The following is a 23,426-nucleotide window of genomic DNA, read 5'->3' on the forward strand; positions in this document are numbered from 1 at the left end:
TGAAAAACAGCCTGTCTCATGCCAAAGTTGTCCCTTCAACAAAGAACGTTTGTAGCTGATTTTATGGTTTGAATGGCCATTTTGAAAGAGGGTTTAGAATCGAGGTCAACCAAAATAGTTCTTGGCCTCTAATGTACCCTCGGGAATTCAAGCCGCCGACTAGTCAAACCATTCTCTGGCCGATTGCTCGAACACCTGGAATCAGTGTGTACTTCAGCTTGAAAAGTTCGGGTGAAGGGGTTTTCTTCATGATAATATTCACAATGGTATATGATGATGGTATAAGAGGGCCGGCGAATCTAGGAACTGGAAGAAGAGGGAGCGTGCACTGCATTTCTCATCAAAATTCCTGGACAGGTGTGTTCCAAAATTTCATGAGTGGTCAATTAAAAAAAGTTTACACCAATTAGGAGCCGTGCATCTGGTGCACCCGCTTGGATCCGCGCCTGATAAACGGACATGAATGAATAATAATAAGAAAATGTTTCAAAAAACACGAAAAAAGTAGATTCGCCGGGGTTCGAACCCGTGACCACCTAATCCGTAGTGCAACCGTCTAACCGCCGAGGCCATCAAGGCTTTACAGTAAGGGGAATGATAGACAGGGAATTTTCCTTGTTCAATTCGTCGCCATATTGAAAAAGCGCAATGATTGTGACGAGGTTACGCTGGCGGAAGAGTAATTGGGTACAAATAGTCCCAGATAATCGTATAATTCAATATTGCGACAGAGTTTTCTTGATATATCGTATTTATATAGCTCAGTGATATAAAAGATAATGCTCGCATTTGATTTAAATGTTTGAATGGCTTTCTCAAAAAAATTTTAGAAGCGAGGTCAGCAGGGTCAAAAGAAATAGTCTTTGGCGCCAATGATATCAGCAATGATTTGAATTAAGATTCGAGTCGATTCTTTTGGAGTCGGAAATACCCATGCACACGGCAATCGTATCTACCGGTATAGCTCCGTGCACGTGATTTGAAGGGACAATTTCGGTGTGGGATTTAGGTGGCCAGGAAGCTGATATGTAATTTGAATCTATCCGCCTGCTCATCACTGTAGTTACAAACTAAATGCTCATCGCTAATAATGAATTTGGCGTGTAATGTGAGACGGGTTTGACATGACTTGCAAATCTTAGATTTTTAGGCAAACGTACAGTTACCGGCATTCCGTTTTGGTGAGATCTTTTTTTGCAGTTTGGTGATATGTCAATAATTCTCTCAGCTCCTTGAGAAATCACGGTCCTACTTGAAGCTATTTTGCATGAAAAACAGCCTGTCTCATGCCAAAGTTGTCCCTTCAACAAAGAACGTTTGTAGCTGATTTTATGGTTTGAATGGCCATTTTGAAAGAGGGTTTAGAATCGAGGTCAACCAAAATAGTTCTTGGCCTCTAATGTACCCTCGGGAATTCAAGCCGCCGACTAGTCAAACCATTCTCTGGCCGATTGCTCGAACACCTGGAATCAGTGTGTACTTCAGCTTGAAAAGTTCGGGTGAAGGGGTTTTCTTCATGATAATATTCACAATGGTATATGATGATGGTATAAGAGGGCCGGCGAATCTAGGAACTGGAAGAAGAGGGAGCGTGCACTGCATTTCTCATCAAAATTCCTGGACAGGTGTGTTCCAAAATTTCATGAGTGGTCAATTAAAAAAAGTTTACACCAATTAGGAGCCGTGCATCTGGTGCACCCGCTTGGATCCGCGCCTGATAAACGGACATGAATGAATAATAATAAGAAAATGTTTCAAAAAACACGAAAAAAGTAGATTCGCCGGGGTTCGAACCCGTGACCACCCAATCCGTAGTGCAACCGTCTAACTGCCGAGGCCATCAAGGGTATGATAGACAGGGATTTTTCCTTCGAAATGCTGTGCAGGGCACCAGTCTAATGGGGGGGGGGGGGACAGTATCCATCTTTGAGACAGGTCCGTTGGAGAGATAGTATTTATTATTTTACAAAGCACTATGATTCGAATATATAAAACAGATCAACAATCTCACCATGCTGGTAAAGACAGGTAGTCTCTTCTGTACCGCAGGTACAAGGACCTATCCTATTAAAAGAAAAAGATCTTGGATTCACTGTAGCAAAATCTGAGCTGACCAATACAACTGTCACAACCGACACAGCTGCTCAGTCACAACCAGCTTGCTGGAGCAATTAATAACAATTTAGAGAGAATTTTTTTGAAAATAATAGTATTTATTATTTTACAAAGCACTATGATTCGAATATCACAGATCAATAATACATGTACATGCATATAACAGCAGTGGTGGTATTATACACAACCTTTCACACTGACTTGCCCTCGAACACCACTGCACAAGGCAGAAAACCTTTATATGGATTCTTACTGGGAGACCAGGGCTGGTAGTAGGTTTCCACTCGAACAGAGAACGATGATTGTTTATTGGACCTACAGCACTGTTGCATGGATTTTTGGTTGAAAACTGTCCCAAGATCTCTGCCTGGGATTTCTCCCAAGTTTCAAGAAGTTCGATATGTCTGCAGAAGTGCTGTGGGGATCAAGGCAGTCAACAATGGACGGAAACTTCTTGAATCTCATTATATTAGCAACTTATAGTATCAACAAATACAATCAATAGTTAACAAATCCAAGTTAGTTTTGTGTTTTGTAACAATTGTGACACATTCACACCAAAGCAGGAAGTAAGTCACCACACCTAGAATTGAGTGTGTGTACAAGATTGTTGTTTTCTCCAAACATCAAACACCAAATATCTCGGGCACCACAAAAGATACAACGATGAGAGTGGTATCAAAACATAGCTTAAATATCAAGCTATATGAACAATTGGATAACTCCATATGCCCGAAGTGTAACTTACAACCCATTTTGGTGTAATGTGCCTATTTAACATATCAAGTTACATCAATGGAATGTCTTAGTTCATCGTCAACACTTTTGACACTAAAAAGTACATTCTAAGTAATGATAATATGTGTCAACTACATGTATGTGTACCTAAATTCACTCACACATCTGTGGATAGAAAGGTTGATTTGTGTTATTGCCATTTGAGTAAAATGAAATCCAAAGTTCAAAATTCCTCTCATAAAAATCTTGAGAACGTCACTCATAGTTTGTTCAGGCTCCTAAGCCACTTTAAAAAACAGAGTATACAGTCATGCAGAACTGATAACACTAAGGCTACTAACAAGTACAAAGACTATATGATACATGGAAAAAAGTATGATACACGTAATATGAAATTACAAAGTGTATGAAATTAAAAATCAGTTTCATCTTACCTCTCAAGTTTCTGATGCAAAATTGAACCTTTACACATACATTTGTAAGGAAAAAGATATCTTCAGGTTCACGGCGCTAAGCTTTTCAGTGTTTTTGGAAATGTCAATGATAAATCTGAAGAGGCTAAATTTGCTGTCAGTGAGCTAAGTATTGTGGTTTATGTCATTTCTAATCTACAAAATTGCACTAAAAATATTCACATTCATGAACAATCACAGTCGGAATAACAAGACAATAATTTAAATATCATTTGGACGGATATTGAAACAGAAATCATAGCTCATTTGTAGGAGGAGGATCACTAGATTATACGAGGCTGGTATAGAGTTGCTTCAGAGTGCATCCAGTTTTCATATTTCACCAATATTTTGGCAAGGAATGAAATGAAACTGTAGCTATTCTTCTGTGACCATAAACTATTTCTAGTAGGCTAATTTCCATGTTGGTCACGTACATAAATGAAACCAGTTTTTGACCTGGTTGGACATAATAAAATTATTAGTTCAAAATTTCCATCTGCTACCAAAGTTGACATAATAATAATAAAATTGCCTACAAGAATATCATCATGGTCATGTTAAAATAGTCACAGCGTAGAACTAAACCCAAGACAAGCTGTATAGAGTTTGGTGCAAGAGTAAATGTAATTCATACGCAACAAGATTTTTTGACAATGGGCTACTTTTCATTACCAATACTTATACACCCTGTATTATATTATACACCCTGTATTAGAATCATACATACATGTATACAAGATATACAGACATTCTGTGCAAAATCATGTCAATTAAATTTCCAATTCAAAGAAAAGGAAGGGACCGCTTAACGTACCAAAAACTGAAACAAATATAATACTTAAGATTCTGAAATACTTTAAGATATGATATCACATGAGTTTTGCACCTTCGTTATTTCACCCAACACAATCAATTTGATACAATTTGGTGGCTCCAGCTTTGTTCAGAAAGCAGTAGATACAAAAAAAATCTATTATTATGTTTCTGATGTATATCGTATTCAAGCAAGTTCTTAGTGGGGTATTTCACAGCAATGAACCCAAACTGATGCAATATGGTCCCCAAAAACAATGTGGATACAGGGTTTAAGGCACAAATAACGCTGAAAAAAGGACCTTGGGCATATTTTTCGAAGATATAATGAAAAGCTACAAGGGTATTGATGATAAATTGTGTATTCAGCTTCTGTGTGGCTAAGTCTACATGTAAACTGAAATCTAAAAAAATATGATGTTCTATTCAGCTATACTAATAAGAAATAGTTCAAGGGCTTCTATGCTGGAAAGTTTTGAAACGTGCATTGTCTCACAAAGAGTTCCAATATGGTAGTCAGCAAAACAAGGACTTGGCCACTAAATGATTGTAACAAAATCAAATAGTTTCTCAATCTCAAGGAAAGTTCCCACATTACTCTTGTTTTGGGGCATCATCTTCGATGCTCTCCAGGACATCTTGATTCTCTGATCCATGCGGTGCAACAGGCACTGGAGATTGTGTTCTTGGGGGCGTCGTAATTATAAAGCCTGTACCGGAGAGTCGACCCGATGAAGGACGTTGTGCTGACTGCGGGCGTCCTCTTGTCGACCCTGGTCTCGGCGAGCTAATGTCTTGCCTCCCTGTGTTAGGAGTCACTGTTGGACGAGATTTCCCGTACTGCGGCGACATGGGTCTGATGACGGTCACCTGTCCGTTTGGTACTGTTGGGAACTTTGTAAATTGGTCCTCCATTCGACCTTTGTATATGTGGCCATCAGCACCTAAGATATCTTGCTCCTCCCTAAAAGATTTAAATCGTAGTATTAACTTTTTAGAAATGAAATAACTTACTTCATACTCAACTGAGTATTTATACATAGAACAGTGTTTGGTAGGTCTCCCAAGAAGCTAAGATTGGCATGGATACCACCCCCAAATACATTAGACACCGACACTGCAAACCACAAGGAATAGGGCAGAAATGTTTTGCAAAATCATCGTCTAGAATCCAAGCAGACAATCGGTGGTTATGAATTCAGAAAACTTACTTGAATGCCGGCGTTGGTTCCTCTTCATGGAACAGGGTTCTGAAAAGACAATAGCAAAATCACAATTTTCAGCACTTGATGATCTTTTTGTAATATCAAATTTGAGAATTACCCAACAGCAATTTTTTGAGACAGATATGCCTTAAGGCAAATCTTCTCTCACCTGCTTTGGGTTATGGAAATGAGCCTGGCAGTTTAGAGAATCTGACTGAGACCATTCAATCATGTGGTATAAAACACCTCACTGACCTCTTCCATGTAAGAAATGACTGTGCTGAAACTTACGCCAACTGAGTGAGTCTTGTAATCCTCCTGTGAGGATAGGTCATTGTGTGAGTCCCTCCACAGGCACGGTTGGTTGCATAGAGTTCAGCCGCTTCGGGCCCAGTGAAACTGAAAGGACAGGATGAAAATCTGGACATGACATGGTGAAAGACCTAAATGATCATTACTGACAATGATAAAAACCTTAAAATCTTCAAATATAAAATGAATGTGTTATCAGAAAGTGTGTTAAAAGTGATGTACTAATATACTAGTATAGCTTGTTGAGAAGTTCATGCTACAAGATGAAATCTCTAAACTTCGTCGATCATTCAAAGGATCATAATTGACAGGGCAAGGAATTGAGAGGGCTGAAAAGCACTAATTTCAACTCTCCTTGCCACGGAAGAGAGGCCAGCTCGTCAAATGTGGGAGTTTCAACAAACAGACGCTGGGAAGAAGAGGTGATAACTTAGACCTTCTTCAAACATATACCGCCAAACTACATGCAAGTTGCAACTAAATATCCACTTGTTCTTTTATTCTGTTCAAGTTTAGCAGTATCATAAGGTGTTTAAAAATTTGGCAATTAAGAGCCTTTGGGTAAGAGAAGATAGGTTGAGGAAGAGAGACATGAGACAGATAAGTAAGTTTTCCATTTAATTCCTAAATCCTTTTAGTCCTCATTCAATCTGCATAGTCTGCACATGCTACCGGAATTTATGAAGAGGTATCCAGTAAATTATTTTCATCTTAAAACGCAATCAGGCATTTTGACACCTATACCAATGATTACGATATTGTAATTCTATGGTACAAATCCTCAATTAACACCTTCAGCGCCGAACCACGTAGATCTACGTGGCCCAAATCCCCCCTCCCCCTGGTTATCGGAGTCTCATGGACTTCATGAAAGAACTACGTCATCGCGATCTTCAGGGCACAGTAGGAACTGAAAAGACAAGAAAGGGTCTTTGCAGTGCCTGCCTTGCCCTGAAGATGACGATGGTGTAGTTCTTTCATTCATTCAATTCATTCAAAAAGAAGTCATTTAAAGTTCTGAACTGCACCATCGCCATCTTCAGGGCACGGTAGACACTGAAAATACCGTTTAGTCTTTTCAGTTCCTACCTAGCCCTGAAGATGGCGATGGCATAGTTCTTTCATGAAGTCCATGAGACTCCGATAACCAGCTCAAAGAGGGGGGGATTTGGGCAACGTAGATCTAGATGGACAATATGTCAGCTTGTTGTCGGTCATGTGTTAGTAATCCTTCTTACTGGAGAAAGTGACAGGAGTCAATATATTTTAATCTGGTCATTTGTATTTGTTTTCAGACTTACGATAATCCTTTTAATTCTTTAGCATAGTGCACTAAAAAAGCACGGTAGTCACGCTCGACCTTCTTGGACTGGGCAAGCCTGCGTTCTTTTAAAGCACGCTCAAAGTTAGTGCCACTTTCCTTCGGCCTGAGTTGGCAAAAGTTAGTAGAGGTTATTGTTAGGTGTTAGCAGATACGATGGAATATGGAAAGGAAAAAGAAAAGAAAGAAAAAGTGAAGGAGAAAAGAAATGAAGGAAAGCAGAAAAACAAAAATAAGAAAGAACAGGAAGAAAGACACTTGTAACAAAAATGATGATTAAATTAATTAACATATTAACAATTAACACATATGACAAGGACAGTTTTTTATATAAACCAACTGTCGTGAAACAAAATGCACGGCTTCAGTTTAAAAGGAAGGAGGAATTCATCTGACTATCACAATGGCAAGTCAGTAATTTCATACTTCATACTCGTAACAATAATGAACTTAAAGCTGAATTTTGTTGGAATCTGAAGCCTTGCATTTCACCAGCAAAATACAGGACCTTCACAATGTGTAATGCACCCTCAACACAGGTGACAAAACAGTACAAAAGAAACACATCAAAGGTATATTTCATTTGCCTTCAAAATCATGCGAAGGAGGGACGTAGACAATACCACACAAGTGGGATTACTGAGGTGTGGTATCAGCCGCCACCCAAGTGATGGCCTTTGGCTTGGAACCACTGAGTCCGCAGGTCAGGGGTTTCCTTGCCAAAGACTATAAGGAACGAAAGCCACAATAAAATGCCACTCTGCCTTGAGGGTGCAAGGGCAATCTCTGATTAAATTTAACAAAACAAACAAAGCGCAATAACTTCGCAAAGCAAGAGGTTAAGGATGGCAGTGGATGCAGGACTAGCAAGCTCAGCAGGGATATTTTGTTCAAAGGTCCAGGGAGAACGCTGTGCTTTCTATAGGAGGCAGTTTGTTCCCCATTCGAATTGAACATTGTTTATACGTTTGAACATCATGAACTTGTTTCTCATGTCCTTTGAAATGATTATGTGTCAAAATTACTTTCAACGTTTTTTTACTCTGTATTATCACTAACAGGAGAATTGATAAAAGCAGTGTTGATGACCCAAGCCTCCAGCAAATTTCAATATTGTGTACATGATTAGTTGTAATGTTATCTCTACACCATGCTGTTAGATTATATCAAATTTGATTACAGCTGCCTGCCTCCACAAGAACATTTGAAAGAAAGAATTGAAATATCAGACAAATTCCCAGAGTATTCTCAAATTAAACATATTTTACCTCGATGGTGGTTTAACATGGCCATGGCTATCAAATTGCACATAGGATACATTAGAATTGGCATGGTATGCTTCTTGAGCAAAAGCACACAAAGTGACAAAAATACATGCAGCGAAATGACACAATAGAACATGCAAGTTTACAGAGCAAAATTGCCATGCAATATCGAAGAAAAGCAAATCAGGAGAGGGGGTATGCGTATATAGTCTTGATAGTCGATGATCTTCCCACGATATCAACCCAATTCCAAAATAGTACTCCATGGGAAGAAGACTATCTGTCCCACATACAGAGCATGGAATGGTATAACTTTAACACTCAACATTTTTGCCAAATGAAAGGGTTCATGCAGGAAACAAACAGGTTCATGTCACCACTTGAAACAGTCGATTGACGCTCTGACCTTCTTTTAGGGTTTGGCATTTGTTCAGGCTTCGGCCTGCTCATCCACTCTTGATCTTTCCTGGGGGGTTTTAACCTCCCAACACTAACGCTGACATCAAAGCGAAAACAAACTAATCTTATGTTTAGGTGAGAGGGGGAGGGGGCTACAGATTTGCGCCAAGGAGGGCCAGTGTCTTTTGACAACAAGTGATTCAAGCTATAGACAGTTCGATTTGAAAGAATTACCCATTTCTGATGAAATTCCATGATTGTGATATGATTAAAAGGTAAATTATCTTAAACACTCATAACATAAGTTTTTTTCTTCATCTTTCTCAATTAACTCACGAGTTTACTTCTTTGTAAATATAATACAACCTAAAAGCTACCAGCACAAAAACTACACTACACCAGAAACAAATTTATCTATAAACAAAAATGCTAACTTATAGTTCTAATAAAACACAACTAACCTAAATATAAAGCCTGACATAGATCTACCGGGTACATGACCACAAATAAATCACCAGCCGTGGCTACGCCTGTTGGAGATATCGTATATTTATTATTAAGGCAAACTACGAATCAAGGAGGGCTTGAACGCTGCCTACAGAACTTACAGTTTGGCTTGCTGTCTGATCTGCTCCAGTTCGAAGGTTGTGTAAGGTCGGGCTGACCTTGTGCCTGGGAGACCGGGTTGACCAGGGAGGGCTGGTATGGGACTGAAACATGCAGGCAACACTGGTTAGAAATGTGGTGTGAACATTGGTGTTATTTGAGGGGTTTTTCGAACAAATCAGCACAAGAGAGTGAAGCACCTGGCTTCTCTTTCTGAATTTTTGTGTGGTTGTAGATCCGTCCTCTCATTTTTGATGCAAATTCTTACACAGATCCTTAAGTAGGTTACTAATTCGTCATCTGTGCTCATCTTGTGAGCATTTGTTTGGCGCCACTTCTCTTTGAACCTAATCTATATACTTACAGCTGTGGAATCATGTCCACGGGCCTATCACATGATATGCAATGGAATTTCTGCACCATTTGTCTGAAAAGAAAATTATGAAGAATATATAGTCATATAATATTGGGTAACAGTATCCTGACATGTATCATCACCACAGTTGATAAAGAAACTGGCAGACAAGGGCCATCCACTCTCAGAAAGCACTCGAAACTGAATACCATCCATAACTTGTTGGTACTCACTTCCTGAACCCAGCAGCATCATCCTCATCGAAGCCAGCATTGCCCTGGGCCGCCTTGATCTTGGCCATCAGTGCCTTCAGACGGCTCTCCAAGTAATCCTTCAGAGCATCGAGCTCCAATCTGTCAATCTTATTGTCAAGCTCCTTGGTAAGCTCCTCAATTGCCTTCCGCCACTCAGAATCCTAAAAGATCAAATGAGAAGATATGTCTATTTGACACGGGAAATGATTTGATTGAAAGACCTGAATATCAGGGTATGTTTAATTGATTGATATCACAAGTTTGATAATGAAGACCGAAACAAAAAGCGACAGTTCCTGTTTGATATGTCACTGAATGAAATAAACACATGTTCCTCGAGGGTTGAAGCACAACTATAAGTTTTAACACGTATGCTTTCATCCAGGAAGCACACTTCTTCCAAGAGAATGCTCTTCCTACATAAAAAACACAAATATTACAGGTAGACTGTACCCTGGATAATTTTGCCTCCCCTTTCTCCCCTCCCCTAGAATTCATGTACTTACATGGCCCTCCATCTTCTTGAGCATATCTTCAAGCATTTTGTTTAGCTCTTCTATTGTCGTATCAAATCGACTCTGGCTGACCTTCTTATCTAAGGCACTTTTGTCGGCTTTCTGCAAGTAAGAACAAATAAATTGTTACCAGAATCATAGCGATCCCTCAGCCCAGATGAAGTTGACACGCAAAACCTAAAGAACTCGCCACATATACCTCTTTCATGTCTAGTTTTTACGCATGTTTTATGTAGGTTTTGTGATGATTGTTTGATCACAAATTGATCCGTTGATATCGTCGCACGGGACCTCATGATGTAATGCAAATCTGTGCTGGCAGAAAGATTCTTTGATCTGCTTGGAGAATGCCATATGGACACTACTTTGCAATCATTCCGTCAAGAAAGAACAGATGGCAGCACAAGTTATCCGACAGCGATACTAAAGAATTTATTAGAATCTTTATATGAAGCAAATTATTGACTCCGCTTACCAGGTCCAGATTGACATCAACATAATCCTTGTCAGCCTTCTTCTCCTCCAACTGGTTGGTGGTTTCACAAATTTCCTGAAGAAAGAGAATCGATTACACATCATCATCATCATAGACCCTCCTGGGGTACATCAAAAGCAATTGAAAGGATCTCAATAGCCCAGGGGTTGTAAGGTCTACATCAGTTTGGGCTCCACAGCACAAACTCCTGATCAGATATCTCAAAAGCTTAATTGAAAGGAAATTTCTGGTTTTGTGATTATGTTTTGGTTACCTCGATCTTCTTGGTCTTGCTGTCATTCTGCTCACAGAGGTATTCTGTGGTTGATTTGAGTTTCTCAATCTCTGCCTGGAGGTTAGATATAGCACGGTGGGCACGGTTCAGGGCGTCAGTGTCCTAAAAATGAAGTATTTGGATTTAAAACTTGTTTGACATGCAAATAATATCCACAAAAAATTAAGGGATTACGGACCATAATTTCAAGAATATGAATACATTATAAACCTCCATAATGATTACAGTAATTCATACTGGTTAAAACAAGATAAGTTTGAAGAAGAATTCAAAAACTAGCATACAGAGCAGGTTCTTTTTTAATAGCTATAACAAATTCTTTTTAACAATTCTTTTTACATAATACTCAAAATCTACCTAAGAAATACACATGAAATATGCACTCAGCAACATTTACCACTTCAGGACACACTAACTAAACATCACTATCAAAACACACATCTAATTTACTCAAAAATTACCAAAATTTTGCATACCAGACTATGACCTATGAAATCTGGCTGCCCAAACAATCTCCACATTTTTGGTAGAAATCATCAGGAATTGAAATTTTTTGAGACACAAAATCAAACATGATTCAATAGTTATTACCAGTCTTAAAGGAAACTTATAGCAAATCGCTTATAAAAGTGGGGAGTTTAGAACAACCCGGTTCAAACTTCAGGCTGGAATAAGCTTCCATTGATAAATGTTAGCAGTTTCGAGTTCCCCTCAGGTAGTCGATAATGTAGCCAATGAGCTGCATAAGAAGCAATCACCAATTTAGTTATTTTTACACATTCAGCTGGTCTTGATAAATACTTTTGCCACGACTGGATCTCTTTAACTGAAAGTGACATACATTGTAACACACGAAACACAACACATAACAAAACAATGATAACATTCAACTCGCAGCTAACACAAAGACAAAAATATCTTCATGACACTGAAAATCAAATGTGACCTTACAGGTCCGCCTATAGAAACAGGTAATGGTACCATTCTTAAAGGTTCTTCAATAGAAACAGGCACTGGTAAAGGTACCTTTCCTTTCTGAAAATCAAAATATTTTGAAAAGATATAGGGGGCATCATGAAATGGAGATGAGAACCCCTTGGTTTAATATTTATTATATAAGGCCAAACAATGCCCCCCTCTCCCCTTGTCCTACACTCCAACAAATGACACTCGTGCAATTTCTTTGGCAGATGCTAATGCCCCGGACATAGAACACTGACAAACATGATGAACCGTTTGTTGCATGTTGGTAACCAAGAGAGAAAGTAGTGCGCACCCGCGGGACCATCATTGATTGCTTAATGCATTAACTAATCGATACGTCCAAAACATGCTGACAATTACCAAGACATTTCTAATTCATCAGATGATTGTGCACCGTACCCTTCCATGATCAGTAATGGATCACATTCATTCACTTCCGATTGATTTCATTGATTCTAATGCACCTATCCATAAGGCCGTCTGCCTCTGTTTACCTTTTATGAACAGCAGACGATCATTACGTCTGTCTGTTGTTTTGGATGCAAAAGATAAACAAAGGTTCGTCAACCTTGCCTCAAGCAAAGTGGGGGCAGATCAAAAGTGCTCGCCTATAATATTCACACGCAAAAAGCATTAAAATTTCATTGAATCATTGAAATGATTACAGTGGTACATGTGGTGGTAGTATCGATGAGTTCCATTCACTTGAAGGGCTAGGTTGTTATTTACAAACAGACAGATTTACAGCATACAAGTACCTGAATAATCTTGACCCATCACACGTTAACACTCACGAATTGATCATCAAAACTGTGAACTCCTGAAGCTTCAAGATTGTACCAGTGGGTCAAACCACAAACCACACCACACAGTTTAGGACAACACATTATACATAAAACTAGATAACTTGCACAAGGTTACCTTTTGTCGGTCTTTTAAATCCTGTAACACAAGCCATTTGTTAATATCATATCAGGTAAAGTCTATTTCAATGCAGCGAATACAGGGGATACTATGTGGAGCACTGTTTACAAAATGGCTGTAATACTCGTAATGAAGAATAATCAAAATAAGGTTTGAAAGCACCCATAAAAGTCAAGTTTAATTAGATTTGCCTCATCCCTTTCTAATAAACAAGAGTACAATTTTGGATTAAGACATTCTCCAGTAATAACTCATCATTTGTGCCATTCAAGTGCAACAACACCTATTCACAAATGACAACTTGTTGACCATTTTGGACTAAACTTATTGGATTCATTCACAATCAAATGCCTAATAAACAAGAAATATTAACATCACTTTGCATTCAAGTATCTGGTATAATGAGATCCATTACTTTTTCCAATTGATAATCAATTTGATTTCATGCTCTGATTCCATTATTTTATACTTTCAACAATGGATAAGGCATTGGCCTAGAAAAGAAGTTCTTAAAACTCTTTCCTTCGAGTTCACTTGGAAAACACTCCCAAAAAGCACAACACAAATAGAAATAAGATCTACATGTATATGAAACTGCACCAATTCACTATGGTTCAAATTGGTCAATAAGTTCACTTTCTGTGTGTTTTAACATATTCAAGCCCTGCTGACTTTTCCAATGTTGTTATTCTCTAAAGAACGGAGGCAAAGACTCCCTTTGGGATATTTTTGGAAAGTTTGAACTCCAAGAAAGATTCTTGACAAGAAATGAAATGGGGGTGCAATGTGCAGGCAGCTGAAGTACTTGGTCACTTTCATATGAAAACCTCAAAGTCTACAGTTTTGTTATCTTGGTTTATGACCAGAAACTTCTCAAGGATATCAAACAGACACAGAGTCCGAGATGACAAAGGTTTTCATATGAAACTGCCAAGACAAAGAGTGCCAGTGCAAACGATAGTAGTGCAAAGATTGCAGAAAAATGAACGCATGTTGTTTGTTATGTGCCGACACTGTGACAGTTATGAATTTTTCCTGGGCACTGTATCTTTGCGCTGCACCGGACCACAATGACTGTGATAGTACTAACCATATCATTGATGCTGTTTTCTTCAGCAATGGCGAGTCCAGACGATAACTCTTGCGCCAATTGCATCAGCTCGCGTTCCATTTTCTGGATCTTGTTCTTGAGCTTGTTGAGTTCACTGTTCATGCCCTGGCCCATCATTTTGACCTTCTGTGACAAGTGCTTCAATTCTGCAGAATCCCGTGCCACGGCGTGTTCCATCCTTACAGCCTGTGCAGCAGTCAGAGATGGTGCAGATGGGACTGTCGAAACTGTCTTTTCAGATGGGGCAGTTGGAACTGTCTTTGCAGATGGGACATTCGGACCTGTCTTTGCAGATGGGACATTCGGACCTGTCTTTGCAGATGGGACAGTCGGACCTGTCTTTGCAGATGGGACAGTCGGACCTGTCTTAGCAGATGGGACAGTCGGACCTGTCTGTGCAGATGGTACTGCCGGTGCAGCTGAGGCGGTTGTCTCAGATTGGACCATTGTTGCAGATGTGATCGGAGCTGCAGATGTGATCGGATCTGCAGATGTGACTGGAGCTGCAGATGTGATCGGATCTGCAGATGTGTCAAGAGGTGTTGCAGCTGGGATAGATGGTGCAAATGTGGTCATGTCTGTATCACTAAATATTTCACCACCTAGTCCGGACGTCCGTTGGCTATCGCTGTCGATTTGTAGACTCATTTCGCTGAATCCTTTGTCCATACTGCTCATGCTATCGATCACGCTCTGCAAGAGCTGTAGCTGGTCTTCAAGTCCTTCCATTCGTTTTTGAGTGATGTCAAAAATACCCAAGTTGTCTTCAAGCTGGTCAATACGGTCTTTAAGTGTATTCAAAAGTTGTTTGTCTATGTTGGTAGATAGAGAGGAGCGCCTGCGCGGCAGGGGTTCATCCTGGAGACAGTGTTAAGAGGCAAAGCATGCAGTTAGGTGCAAAAAAGACAAAAACGTGCCGAGAAAATAAGTGCAAAGAATTTAACTAAAAATTTGCAAAGGAAGGATATGAAAGCAAGGAACCTCATGTTATGACCGCTTGAAACGGCCATTTAAGTTGTGAAGTGCATCAAAAGTTATCACAAACATATTTCTGTAACTTCTAAGGTTAAAAGGAGTGTAGTGTGTAATCTATCTAAATCTTCAGGATGTGAGTATTGTGACTTTGCCACAGAAGGATGATGAACACCCTGAACCAGCGAAGGCATTTTAAAAGTTCTGAAAATACCCTTACCTACTGTTCTCCCGCAGGATATGATAGCAAGGACTACTAATTAGCTGAGGAATAGGATACAATTGCAACTAACTGAGAACAGCACCAATTATAATTTCTGTGAATGAAAATAGGCTTACCCGCTCTCTGAGTCGCATGAGGGCATCCAAGTCCTCTTTGATTTTCTCGAGTTGAGCAAGCAAGTCATCTGGTACTCCTGCAAGGACATGAAAATATGTTATGCAGGTTACCTTTATTCAGCATGCTATACTTCTCACCTTAGAAAAGTAACTTTGCTTCAATTTGATTAACAACAATACACTTGGAAATCAAAAATTGTGCAAGTGATGTTGTTTTGACTCTTGCTAATCAAGGGACGTTTTGGGCCTGTGGATGTTTAAGGCAATGTCACCAGGCCAGAACGAGAAGCTGTGCTCAACCATGGTGGCACAGCACAAACGTCCACAAGAGCAAACACAAAGGAAGAGGAAACACTTTTATACTCACCACCCAAGCCTTCAAGGTCAGACTTATTAGCTTTATTTCCAAGTTCCTCCTGAAAATATTTCAAGAACGATGACACCAATTTTACAAAACATTCCGTCAATGACTATTTCAGTATCGAAACCGGTTATTAGTAAATATTCTGAAAATGAATTCATTGTCATCACAGCCTGGTCTAGCAAGATTTTCATGCCACAATGAGACATGTCTACAGATATTATAACTGAAACTATCGTACCCACCCCTTACCTCAATAATGGTCACCCTAACTTCCAGAGAGTCGTGTCTTACACCAAGTTTACCTAACTTCTCCAGGATATCTTGAAGTTCCTTCGATGGTGAGGAGGACACTGGCCTTTGCTGAAAGAAAACAGACAAAGAAAGTTTCAGAGAGAGATCACGATGAGGTTGTGAGTAAAAATGAAACATCTTTCGGTTTCAGACGAAATTTGCGATCTTGCCTCCAGGCAATTTGGTCTTTAGAAAAAAATGGTGATAATACGCAAATGGAGTTTGTCATCGTGTTGAAATATGTTGAGAAGACAATCTTCAGTCAAAATCTGTGTGAGCTGTGGCCACTGCAATGAGGGCTGCCCTGAGTTTCTTCTATAGGACAATACACAGAGAGTTTGTGGAAATTTGAAAAGGGATAGTTCAATGTAATTGTTAGTGAAATTGGTCCAAATAACATTTCAAGTTTTGTTTCTTTTCTCTAAGTTGATTGAGAGACCTTTGGGTATGACGAGGAAGTATCGATTACGTTTTGACCTAAAGGCATCCACACAGTGCAACACCAAATGGTTTGTTGATCCCAAATGTATAGTCCATACAGGTGGAACACTTCAAATTCGTTACACAGGTATTGCATCAAATTGAAGGTTTCTGACGGTATCCGGTCAGTATCAAGTTCAGCTTGTTAATGTTCAATATACGGGGAACACCCACTATTTGCTGATCCCAAACTGGAGGCATTGTTTCTTTGGCCAAACACTGCGAAAGTATAGACTAGAGTGTAGGTCGAACCCAAGATGCTGAGGGTTTTGTCAAATGATAGCTCCACCTGACCTAAGCTTCTATTTTCATTAAATTGACGGCAACTGGCCCAGACTTTGGTCTTTGCCTTTAGAAATAGTCTTGGAAGGGCCTTTTCATGCCTCATTCATCTTTAGGCTTAGGATCATTCTCTGATTCTGGTGGGTGATTGCCACGGATTTAGAAATGACCACAACTGTATGATCATGCAGGAACATGCTTCAAGACCAGAAACGACATGCAGATGACTTATTACTGATTCCTTTTTTGAAAATGACAAATTGCCATGCAGAATATAGTTCAAGTAAATTGCGGTGAAAGCGAAGTGAATAATGAGGGCATAAGAATATCAGAGGGAATGTCAGCCTCATTCAGCAAACTGACCAGGGTGCAATGAGTGCAGCAAGTATGGAAGTCAAACTGAAGTCTCTTGAAGGGTAAGAATTAAACTCATCAATGACGGCAAAGAAACTAAAAATCTAAATCAGCACCCCAACACCTCACAAACGGATGATAGGGATCATGGATGGACTGTACTTTACGGTAGCAAACAGGGATATTCTAACAAGCACCCCTAGATGATACAATGATTTCCTCATCCAGAAAGTTGGAGTTGGAGGGGAACTGTGAATAGGGCTTAGCGAGGATCTCACCTACATGTCCTATTGACTATTGTACTCAATCTTACTTGACAGTTTTATGCATTGGATTCATTAATGAAATTGTTTCTGATTAAATGACTAGAGGGTCAATCAAACTGGTTTCGATATTGCAATTGATTTGAAAAAGATAATATCAAAAGCAGATAGAAAAAAAAGTGTGGAAACATGCAATGTACTTCACGCCTTATGCTCTCAACTATGCTTTGTTTACAGTTGCTAGGCAACAACAGGTGAGATAATAAAAACCCTCCTATTCAACAAATATTGATACGAAAAAAGATAAAGCATTTCATTGATAGATAATGTCAATAATATATCCAAATCGATTGTGGTTTTAAAATAATCTATGGTTCATTTTTTTTTTTTTCCCGATGTCAGAGCCTGTCTGAGCATGCAATGTGATGTGTGTGTATCCTTGTAATATACCAAAAATCTCTATCATCCAGATCACAAATGTCAAGTGTTTTCAAATTAATTTGCCATTCCAGGTGCACGTTCAACTGATTTCTCTATCGATATGGTATTGTATTTGTCACGTTAGAATGGTGTATCATTATCCTGCAAATGATAATCTATCGCTGCAACTATGTAGCCACAATTATTACTTCAATGAGTGACATAAAGATCTCTTATTCCTGCAGGTAAAACCAGAAATCACTAGATTTAACATTTATACATGTAGCAGGTCGCAGCATGACCAATTATTAGCTCTCAGTTTAAACATTTTAACACTAACCGATGGTACCTTAATCTACCAGAGGCTCCAGGATCCAAGTTTTACAATAAATAGCACTTCAACTAGATCAAAAAGCCACTCACAACGATTTACTGATAGGAAATGCCTGAATAAGTTGCCTTCATAATCATACCAATTCTTTATGACGAAAATGAGCTTTTATCTGGATTATCCAGCCCATAGAGACCCCATATTGAACTGTACATAAAGTAATACAGAGATTAAATCAGCTTAGTCGTATTCAGTTGTGTTCCAATCAAAATTCATAACGCTATCTCAATATATGAACCAGAGGCCCATAAAAACATAGGCGTATGCTGATAAATATAACAAAATAATGATCAAGTAGACAGTTTTATAAACAAAAAAATATAGTGTATTATATATGCATCAGTGTGATACATGAGAACACTGGAAAAAGAACAGAGGAAAATTCTAGTTTTGGATCATTCTGAAACGCACAAATTTATGGAGCAAAGACAGGTAAACCTTAATCAGGAAAGGAGAAAGTCTTACCCATATTAGCTTTTTCTATCGATTTTAAATGGAATAGAAAAAAACAACTTCTATTAAATGATTTCAACTCAAATGATATCACTGAAGCACAATTAAAAGGGATCAGAGCATGGCGGGTGAACAAGTGACAGTTACCCAATGCCCAAAGAGGTTGTAAGCATGTTCTAATGCCGAACACACTCCTGTTTGTTAAATGAACACTTTCCATCTGATGATGGCAGACTCAAAATCGTGTAATCACGAAAGGCACATCTTCTGGGCAAGGATGGGATAGGATAGGCTAAATTAAAGGAAAAGTTAAACCTTACCCGATGCTGAGGAACAGAAAGTATGATGATGATAAGTTGGTGAAACAAAAGACATCATACTATGAATTAGACAACAAAGTCTTGAAAAGGAGTTATGAAATTAAGTTTTCCTAAACCTCAACCAATCGTAGAGATAAATTTTTGGCATGAGCTTGTAATGGGGTTTATCACGAAAATTTAGTCAATCAGAACAAACATTTCATATTTTGTAGATACAACTAAAATCATGTGTTAATCTCTACAAGAGAATCTTTTAAAACATGCATGGCATGGCCGTTCTTATACTTTGACTCAGTAGGAGTAACCCTCATTCATTCCAATAACCAAATTCAAGTCATAACTTTCTGTAAATTCTGCAGAAGCACTTTCCCAAAGGCAATTGACCAAAATTGCAAAGATATTTCTTATTCATTGTCCGAATCGATCTACAGTGTGGTGATGACCGAATTCACCTTATTTGCCAATCATGTCAAGCTGTGAATTCTAAAGTTTTCAAAAATAATTACACCCAAGCTGAGAATGTGTATATATTTTACCATCTTTCGACCACGGGTGGCATTAAAATTGGCATGAACATGATGAATATGTCATGAATTTGCTTAACGAAATGTTGGCAAATAATCGCCCACCTTGCACCAATTGAACTTTATAAAGGGAGACTATAGGCAGGAGCCTGTAAGGTCTCATATTAAGTTAATCTCGCAGTTGCCAAGATGGGTCTTCTTACACTACATTGAAAATATTTGTGCTCAATGGTTGCTTAGCATGAAAGGATCACCATAATTTTGCGATTCAAATATGGTGACCCAGATGGGCTATGCCATATATAATAGGCAGTATAAGATTCATAAGCTTGGGGTTATGCCTTTATTTTCTTTGATATGTTTGAGGTGTTTTTGCATAAGTGTGCAGTGAATACCAAAGAGAATGTTTACGTGATGTCAGAGTGTGCGCACAGCCTGAAATACTAATCAAGGTCATTTTTTTTCTTTTTATTTTATCACTATTGTGACAGAAAGGATTTATTCCAAGAATTTAATCAGGTTTCTGATACTACTGATAGCTTTTGCCATAAAACTCAAGAAATTTTAGTACTGACAGTGAGAAGTTATGACTTTGATATGGTTGTCAGGATAATCAAATCCTGCTCAAGAAGTAGGCTAAAATACATGTCATAGGGAAGTTAAAAGTTGTGTTAAAAACTAACATACATGTATCACGGTATGGTACCCTAAATTTTAACACCTCTTGAAAGGTTTTGATTGTTAGTCAGGCAAACAAGCACCAAGAGTCTCAATAGCCTCTGAGGTTCTCAGCAATACTGTGTTATCTTGAGGTAAACAATATCTAAACTTGTGTTTTCAAGGCATTTAGAGGCACATTAAAGATTGTCCTAGATTAAATATCAACGGCATTGGTTTGTGTTCTTAGTTAACACAAAAGATTACAACCAAAACTATAAAAGGTTTTAAAACTTGATGTTAAATATTGGAAACAACGTCACTGTAAAACCAAAAGCCAAGTTCAGAAATATAAGATCAATCAAACAAAATGGTATATTAGTGCCGACACCTCAAATCAATGACAAACAGAAAATGGTCAATATCTGGTTTCTTCACAATCTTTCTTTTTTCCCCAACAAGCAAAAACTATGTGATACTTACTGCTTCAGTCTGCATGGCCGCTTCGATCGCCTGGGGAGGTGTCTTTGGCCGGAGATCCTCTCGGATACCTTTGAGCATCTTCTCGAGGGCCGCCCACGTGACAAACCCATCATAGAATTCTGGTGGTGGGCCGGTGTACTGTTCTATTTTGGGAATATCTGGTATCTTGATGTTTTCTACTTTATCCTTCATTTCTTTCATCTCATTTTTAATCTTTTCCTGTTAAAGTAGAAAGACAAGTTTCAAAAGTTGAGTATTTAGAATACCAGACACTGCACAATGCCATGATCAATATTACCAATCAACTTCTAGCTCTAAATTCCAGAACACTTTGGTTGCAATGTATAGTATCATTTTGTGTGTACATGAATTTTTCCGGTACAACTCATTTTCAGAGCAGAGTTATCATATTAGTCTGCTTGATTGTATTGTAATGCTAATGCCATGATGAGAGATGTCTGACAGGATTCACTGTCCTGCTAACATCAATACTTACAAACATATCCTCAAGGTCCTTTAGCCGTTTTCTCAGTTCGTTCATCTCACTGTCCCGATTCTGAAAAATACAAATTATTCGTTCAAAAAACTTGAAAACTGAAAATTTGCTTTGACATGCACTGCAATTTTGTCATGCTGAACAAGTTAAGAAATGTAATTTGCGGAAGAGAATAATCTGTCCGTGTTCAGTAATTTCAGGGGTCGAATAGAATCAAGGCAATCAGCAGTGGCAGTTATTGATTACATTTGCTCTCTGCAACCTTGTCTAACATCACACCATGACATATTTATTGATGTAATACACAGAATAATTGATACTAACTGTAATAGGAAATGGACAATTAGTGCCTAACTTAGACACTTCCTTCAACAACACGGCTTCTTACAATAGCCAGATCAATAAGCCACACGCCATCACGCTCAGGTAGTTCTGACTTGTGTATCGATTTTTAACACGAGGAACTAAGAAAAACTACTTTTTCACACAGCCGCATTTATACCTGCAGACCACATTTTGGGCTACATCCCCACACATTCTAATAGTTTACATTAGACACTCTAAAATGATTTGAAGCAATGCTGAATGATCTTATGCATTGATTGACCACTTACTGAGTTAGCCTCCTCCAGTTGCTTTTTGAGTGCTTCATTGACAGCTTTGAGGTCCTGAATTTCCTTCAACAAATCTTCAACCATGGACATGAGCTGAAAAGAAATTCATAACCGATTTTCTACACTGGACGGTGAAGGTATTGGGGCTCCGCTCAAGCCTGGCTGAATCTGCACAGGGAACATCTTCATTAAGGTGGTTAACTATCAGGATCTTTTGAGTGACAACCATACGGACACCCACACAAAATAGACAAGACTTAGAAATACAAACAAACTGCACATTTCAATCTTTGAATGTAGCATTATGTAGTTTGGGTAATAAACTTTATTAAGTGGAATAAAATCCCACTAATCCCAAACATCCAAAACACGTGCTAAGCCTAGTGCCCCTAAGAAAACAAAAATTATCAAGGAAAAATAAAGGCATTATTGAACAAAAAGGATTACTGTTTAGTTTTTAAATCCTGTTAAAAAACCTAGCGAATTCTGTTACGAACAACAAGAGAGATAACTTAAAATAAAGTACATAGGCCTACGGGTACACTTTAAAGGTCCAGCATATTTTACGTTAATTCTCTTTTGAGGAAGCTTGCAAGTTTACGCCGATCATCGACATGGCCAGGCATACCGAGTCACGACATGCAATCAAATGATGAAATCATAAATACATTACCTTTCCGACTCCTGCTTCATTTGCATCAACCCTCTTTGCGAGTTGCATCGACTGCCACATATCTGTGACAGGTTTCGGTTTTGAAGGATCTTTTGCTCTACCGAAAAGATCTTCATTGCTCGGTAACCTGTTGAGGCTTTCCAAGTCCTTTTCAAGCTTAGAAACTTTGGCTTCGAGAACATGGTAATGCGATTTCTTTTTTGGCACAGGTTCCACATCTTTGACGCTCTCTCCATCCGTTTCTAATCCACTATCCTTACCGGCACTTGTTGCCGATTGGACTCGGACACCTTCTGGTACTGAAGCCAGAAGCTGCTGATCAGTCTCACTGAGTTCTGCCTTCACATCTCTCAGATCAAGCTTTGAAAGTACAGCATGCAGAAGTGTATGAAGCACATTGAAATTTACAGCCCCCACTTCAGGTGTGCCAAGGGCCAAATCAACCATACGAGACAGACTGACAGCTGCAGCCATCTTCACTTCTGCCTAATACTTTCAAAGTATCAATTTTATCCCTTGATCAACAGAAAAATACAGATTATTTCATCATTTTGACAGGAGAAATTTCTATTGTATCCAACCAATGTAGGTTTTGTGTACATTGACCACTTTACCGATACCCTGGCGATCGCCTACGCATTACACCAAAAAACAACTTATTCTCTTGTAAGGAAATTGGTGTACCCGTGTTTCCTTTGGTTCAATCTAACTTCTCAGCAAGTTTTTGGAACTAAATGTCAATGAAATATCTCGAGATACAACTTTGCAGTATTTCCGTTTCGAACTATTTATTTGTGTATATGCGTAGTAATTCGTACCATGCGGTTGCTGCTGACAACGGAGCTTTCAGCGGAAGTGACGTCGGTTTAGCAGACGAAATTTACAAATTTAGCCTTTTCTTCTTCTGA

At 38.8% G+C, this 23,426-nt stretch overlaps 1 protein-coding gene across 5 annotated transcripts; it reads right to left on the reverse strand.

The window, feature by feature from the left end:
* Nucleotides 1-2,198: 2,198 nt before the first annotated feature.
* On the reverse strand, nt 2,199-23,129 carry LOC135484427 (glutamine-rich protein 2-like). Of its 5 annotated transcripts, XM_064765868.1 has the most exons (19): nt 22,519-23,129; nt 21,846-21,938; nt 21,232-21,291; nt 20,736-20,954; nt 16,067-16,177; nt 15,821-15,869; nt 15,454-15,530; nt 13,029-13,049; nt 11,103-11,225; nt 10,829-10,903; nt 10,345-10,455; nt 9,818-9,999; nt 9,594-9,656; nt 9,232-9,333; nt 8,228-8,254; nt 6,940-7,065; nt 5,618-5,725; nt 5,333-5,371; nt 2,199-5,085 (listed from the first exon to the last, which is right to left on the reverse strand). In XM_064765868.1, the coding sequence occupies exons 1-19, from the start codon at nt 22,990-22,992 to the stop codon at nt 4,716-4,718; spliced, it is 2,430 nt and encodes an 809-aa protein (XP_064621938.1). In that variant the 5' UTR covers nt 22,993-23,129; the 3' UTR covers nt 2,199-4,715. The 5 variants fall into 5 exon arrangements, with proteins under 5 accessions (XP_064621938.1, XP_064621949.1, XP_064621958.1 ...); XM_064765879.1 differs by lacking the exon at nt 13,029-13,049; XM_064765888.1 differs by lacking the exon at nt 8,228-8,254.
* Nucleotides 23,130-23,426: the final 297 nt, after the last annotated feature.

Source organism: Lineus longissimus, chromosome 1, assembly GCF_910592395.1.
Source record: "Lineus longissimus chromosome 1, tnLinLong1.2, whole genome shotgun sequence".
Lineage (NCBI taxonomy): Eukaryota > Metazoa > Nemertea > Pilidiophora > Heteronemertea > Lineidae > Lineus > Lineus longissimus.

What these genes read in the sequence shown, in the direction of transcription:
- LOC135484427 (XM_064765868.1), bottom strand. Translation starts at nt 22,992, where the DNA reads ATGGCTGCAGCTGTCAGTCTGTCTCGTATGGTTGATTTGGCCCTTGGC. An exon ending in AAAGAATTAAAAGGATTATC is followed by an intron (nt 5,726 to 6,939) that starts GTAAGTCTGAAA and finishes CTGTCCTTTCAG; the next exon opens with TTTCACTGGGCCCGAAGCGG. An exon ending in ACAAGACTCACTCAGTTGGC is followed by an intron (nt 5,372 to 5,617) that starts GTAAGTTTCAGC and finishes TTGTCTTTTCAG; the next exon opens with AACCCTGTTCCATGAAGAGG.